This window comes from Gossypium hirsutum, chromosome A03 (assembly GCF_007990345.1).
Source record: "Gossypium hirsutum isolate 1008001.06 chromosome A03, Gossypium_hirsutum_v2.1, whole genome shotgun sequence".
Lineage (NCBI taxonomy): Eukaryota > Viridiplantae > Streptophyta > Magnoliopsida > Malvales > Malvaceae > Gossypium > Gossypium hirsutum.
Window position 1 is genome coordinate 19,708,909 of NC_053426.1, and position 5,321 is coordinate 19,714,229.

General features: G+C 36.4%; 1 protein-coding gene and 1 long non-coding RNA gene across 2 annotated transcripts; both read right to left on the reverse strand.

Moving 5' to 3' along the window:
• Positions 1-1,618: 1,618 nt before the first annotated feature.
• Positions 1,619-3,096, reverse strand: LOC121219194 (uncharacterized). The gene is made up of 2 exons (XR_005915853.1): positions 3,049-3,096; positions 1,619-1,839 (listed from the first exon to the last, which is right to left on the reverse strand). It is a non-coding gene; the product is annotated as an uncharacterized lncRNA (long non-coding RNA).
• A 1,073-nt stretch (positions 3,097-4,169) lies between these two features.
• Positions 4,170-4,768, reverse strand: LOC107887834 (uncharacterized). Its single transcript, XM_016812060.1, has 2 exons — positions 4,601-4,768; positions 4,170-4,433 (listed from the first exon to the last, which is right to left on the reverse strand). Exons 1-2 carry the CDS (start codon positions 4,766-4,768, stop codon positions 4,170-4,172), a joined length of 432 nt encoding a protein of 143 aa, XP_016667549.1.
• Positions 4,769-5,321: the final 553 nt, after the last annotated feature.

Consider the following 5,321-nt stretch of genomic DNA (forward strand, 5'->3'; position numbering starts at 1 on the left):
AACTCAAATACCGAATATCAGTATCTAATTAAAATTCAACATCTAACTTCAATTCTACTTCCTAACATTTATCAATTTAAAGAGCGTCGTACTTGCCTGAGTATGTCGTTTACTTAAAGCCATAGTCCAACCGTGTTCTTACATGTTATCACATATCGAGTAGATGCCATGTCCTAGACATGGTCTTACACAACATCTCAAATCAATGCCTTCGTCCCAGATGAGGTCTTACATAAATCTCATTTCACACACTTAGTGCCCACTGACCGATCTCGCACACATAGTGCTCGGTTGAAGAACTCGCACACACAGTGCCTCAATTACCGATCTCGCACACATAGTGCTCGGTTAAAGGAATTCGCACACACAGTGCCTCAATTACTGATCTCGCACACATAGTGCTCGGTTAAAGGAATTTGCACACACAGTGCCTCTAATCATTCGCACACATAATGCCAATATTCATTCGTTATTACACATTGAAATGACTTAATCAAGTCTATAAAACATCATATATGTACACTTTAAACGTATTCTTTCATTTAACTTTGAATTCACATAGTAATTAACACTTAAACCTTGCTCGAATCACCAGCATTAAGCCTGCTAGGCACGAAGACCCGAATACACATCACCGGCACGAAGCCTGCTAGGCACGAAAGCCTGAATACACATCACCGACACAAAGCCTGCTAGGCACGAAGGCCCGAATACATATCACCGGCACGAAGCCTGCTAGGCACGAAGGCCCAAATACACATCATCGGCACGAAGCCTGCAAGGCATGAAGGCTCGAATACACATCAGCCGCACGAAGCCTGCTAGGCACGAAGGCCTGAATACACATCACCGGCACGCAGCCTGCTAGGCACGAAGGCTCGAATACACATCACCGAGTTTCATGCATATTTATTCACATTTTAATACATTTCATATAGCATATCATATTTGTAATTCACTTACTTCGTTTCAATATATACATATCATATACACCTTGACATTATATCATAGATATCATTTACATGTAGGCTCATTCCAAATACATTATTTTCTCTTCAAAGTTCTCATTCACATATTTAAAACATAACATCATATATAACATTAACAAAGCATAAACTACACAGCAATTCCATCTCTAATAGATGACATATATATGTATATATTTCACCCATTTACATAAAATCCTGAACCAAAATATAACTTCTCATGCATACAAATATACATCACTATTATCCTAATATACTTTTCCATATTTATTTCATAACACATTCAGCAAAATTACTTTGCATTTCAATACTTCAAATGTATATCATACTTCTATTCATACCTTTCTCAATTTTGACACATCATAAGCATGTTTCAATCCTCTCAATACCATCTGCTACAGCTTGATTGGGATTGGAATTCATTATATTACGAAAAATACATTTTAACTGTCAGAAATCATCACACTATCATTTTATCACTTTATGGCATGTATAGCTAGATTCACACATGCTATGTTAGTCCTAGAATCGACTAAACCGTAGCTCTGATACCACTAAATGTAACATCTCTCGCCTGCATCCGACGCCGGGACGGGGTTCGAGGTGCTACCTAACTTTTACTAACACTTCTATACTAAACAGGGCCATGAAATCTCAAATAATTAAAATGAATTTATAATCCCAAAATCAAAATAGGCCAATATATTTGGTCAAAGCCATATCACATACTCTAATATTTAAACTCCTATACATGCCATAGACTCAAAGTACTTGAAATCACTACACCAATAGCGTTAGCTTGACAGTGTGATAATATCTCCGACGAACTCCAACCCGAACAAACCTGGAAACCCTAGAGAACATGGAAAAGAAGGGGGTAAGATTTCGCTTAGTAAGTTCATATGAAAACAATAAGCAACTCATTAACTTGTTTTATCAATGTTTACAACATATTCTCAACTTTACGACAAGCTGTCTTCCTGCACAACAGTCACTAAATTATTTATATCTGGAGCTACGAAACTCCGAATTAAGTTCCATAAATTTTCCCTAAAATTAGACTCATTTATATTTCTTCCATAAAATTTTCAAAATTTTTGGTCAAGCCATTTAGTACAGTTTATTAGTTAAAGTATTCCATGTTTCAGGGTATGACTACTCTGACCCCTGTACACTACGAACCAAATTTCTCCCTTTACAGAATTCCAATGACCATGATGTTTGTTTCCCGTAAAAATAGACTCAATAAGGAATCCATGAATGTAAGGTATGACTCTTAATAATTTCTGTACAATTTATGGTGAATTTATAAAATCAGAATAGGGGATCTCGAATTCATTCAGACCCTATTTTATAAGAATTCAAATATCACACAATATAGAATTCTTTTTCTTCCCCTATTTCTTTCATGTGAAAATAGACTCATTAAGATTTAATCCCATATTTTATTCTGCCTCTAACTCATTTTCCACTATTTTTAGTGTATTTTCAAAGTTACACTACTGCAGTAACTCAAATCTGTCAAGGCTAAGTTACTCATTCATGATCATTGTTCACAAAATTAATACAACATCATTTCATCCATCATGTTAAGAACACATATTATGCATCATAGATCATCACATATCAAGGCATTCTCATAGGCTTAGTATACATACTTGTGCAACTCGTAACATAACTCAAGTGCATACTCACCAATGACTTACCTCATTGGGACCATCATCAACTCTTTCCTTGGATTACCCGTTGAACACTTGGAATACTAATTGGATACTCGGAAAAGCCTTTGCACATAAGTGCCTCAATTGTAGCTAAAGCTACCTCATATCTCATGAAATTTCAATGCTCACTCTCGAGCTAGTCATCTAGACTCATAATTCCTAGTGACATGTCACTCGTATCCTATTCTATTCCAAATGTTCAAACGAGATTTTTCCTCGTCTATTAAGGCTTTGTCTTATCATATTTCTATTAATCACATACACATTAATATTTGTACAATTCATGTAATGATAACATTTAAATACATGTATAACATGGTATTGTTTACATGCGAACTTACCTCAATACCACAAAGGTAAAAAAAAGACGTAATTATCCCTTAATCGATTTATTTCTGTTCTAGGTCCAAATCTCGATTTTCATCATCTAAAACATCACATTCAACTTATTAAAACAATGTACTGATCAAATTAGTCCATTGACACACTTCGGCTATTTTTACAATTTTGCCCCTATATTTTACCAAAATAACCAAATTACCCCTAGGCTCGTAAAATAATTTTTATCACATTTCTTTACTCCTTGAGTCTAGATGAACCATTTTCATAACTATAGCAACTCATAATTTCAACTATTTCACACATTTACAACTCATTTTATAACTTAGCAATCTAGCCCTTTTTAAGGTGTTTTCATGCAATTTCTTTCACAAAAGTTGTTTATTAGACAACTAGAACTCATAATCTTCCATAAAAACACAACAAACAACACATTTACTCTCATGGAAAAACCCTAGACTCTTCATCATTTTGCACAATAGTCCCTTCTTATGAAAGCTCATGCTTTAGGGGTTACAAAAATGTAAAAATCTTCAAGAAAGACATTAAAATCACTTACTTGCTAAGCCTCAAAGTTGCTGAAAATATGAAGCTTTCAAAACCCATTTCTTGAGAGAAGATGAAAAAGGGATGATATCATCCTATTTTTATTTTATTACCTATTTGGTCAAAAGTCACCTAATATCCCATAAATTTTGGCTTTTTTAAAAATTTTGTCTCCCCTTGGCCCGCCACACACTTAAAAAGGGTCCAATTTCCCTTTAAAGGCCTCCAATTTTAGTTCTCTAGTCATTAACACCTTTAGGCACTAAAATACAACTTTTACCTTTTTCGCGATTTAGTCTTTTTTCGAAATTGGACTAGAAATCGCTAAAATTAACTTACCAAAATTTACATGCACTTATAAAATTATATTATAACACATAAAATAATACTAAAATAATTTTCTCAGGCCTCGGAATAGTGGTCCCGAAACCACTGTTCCGACTAGGCCTAAAATCGGGCTGTTACAGTAACATTTTAACCGAAACCAAAAGTAAGAATTTTGGGACCTTACAGCTCTACCCCCTAAAAGAAAATTTCGGCCTTGAAATTTACCTGATTAGAACAGATGAGGATACTTCTAACGCATCGTATGATCAGGCTCCCACGTGGCGTTCTCAGTACTATGGTTCTGCCACAGCACCTTCACTAACGGAATAGACTTTCTCTGAAGAACCTTTAGATCGCGATCCAGAACCTGAATTGGCTCCTCCTTGAATGTCAAATATGGTCTAACCTTAATCTCCTCAATAGGGACAATATGAGTAAGATTAGAGCGGTAATACCTCAACATTGAGACGTGGAATACGTTATGAATACGGTCTAGATCTGGGGCTAACTCCAACTGATAAGTGATCGGTCCCACTCGCTTCAGAATTAGATAAGGCTATGAATACGGTCTAGATCTGGGGCTAACTCCAACTGATAAGTGATCGGTCCCACTCGCTTCAGAATTAGATGAGGCCCAATAAACCTAGGGCTCAACTTGCGCTTGTGACCGAACCTCAGAACCTTCTTCCATGACAAGACCCTAAGAAATATGAAATTCCCCACAAAATACTCAATCTCACGCCTCTTCAGGTTAGCATAAGATTTATGTTTGTTAAAAACCAGCTTCAGACGATCCCTAATCAATCGAACCTTATCATCTGTCTCGGAAACCAACTCCGGACCCAACATTCGACGTTCGCCCAGCTAAGTCTAACACGAAGGAGTACGACACTTATGACCATACAAAGCTTTGTAAGGTGCCATCTGAATACTCGACTGGAAGCTGTTATTATAGGCGAACTTGGCTAATGGCAGATAATCCTCCCAACTGTCTCGAAAATCAATAACAAAGCTCCTTAACATATCCTCCAGTATCTGAATCGCCCTCTCAGATTGACCATCAGTCTAAGGATTGAACACAGTATTGAAGTCCAATCTCGAACCCAGAGCCTCATATAATTTTTTCCAGAATCGAGACGTGAAACGAAGATCTCTGTCAAAAAAATCAATACTAGAACCTCATGCATTCTAACTTTCTCGGAGATATAGCGCTTCGCCAACTTCAAAAGTGAATAATCCGTCCAAACCAAAATAAAGTGAGCAGACTTTGTCAATCAATTTATGATGACCTAAACAGAATCCTTCTTAGTGGGTGTCGAAAGCAACCCACTAACAAAGTCCATTTTCACTCGCTCCCATTTCCAAAGAGGAATCTTAATCGGCTATAGTAAACCCGAAGGCA

Coding starts and splice junctions, on each gene's coding strand:
- LOC107887834 (XM_016812060.1), bottom strand. CDS start 4,768: ATGTTGGGTCCGGAGTTGGTTTCCGAGACAGATGATAAGGTTCGATTG. Junction 4,434..4,600: donor GGGTCTTGTCATGGAAGAAG/GTTCTGAGGTTC, acceptor ATCACTTATCAG/TTGGAGTTAGCCCCAGATCT.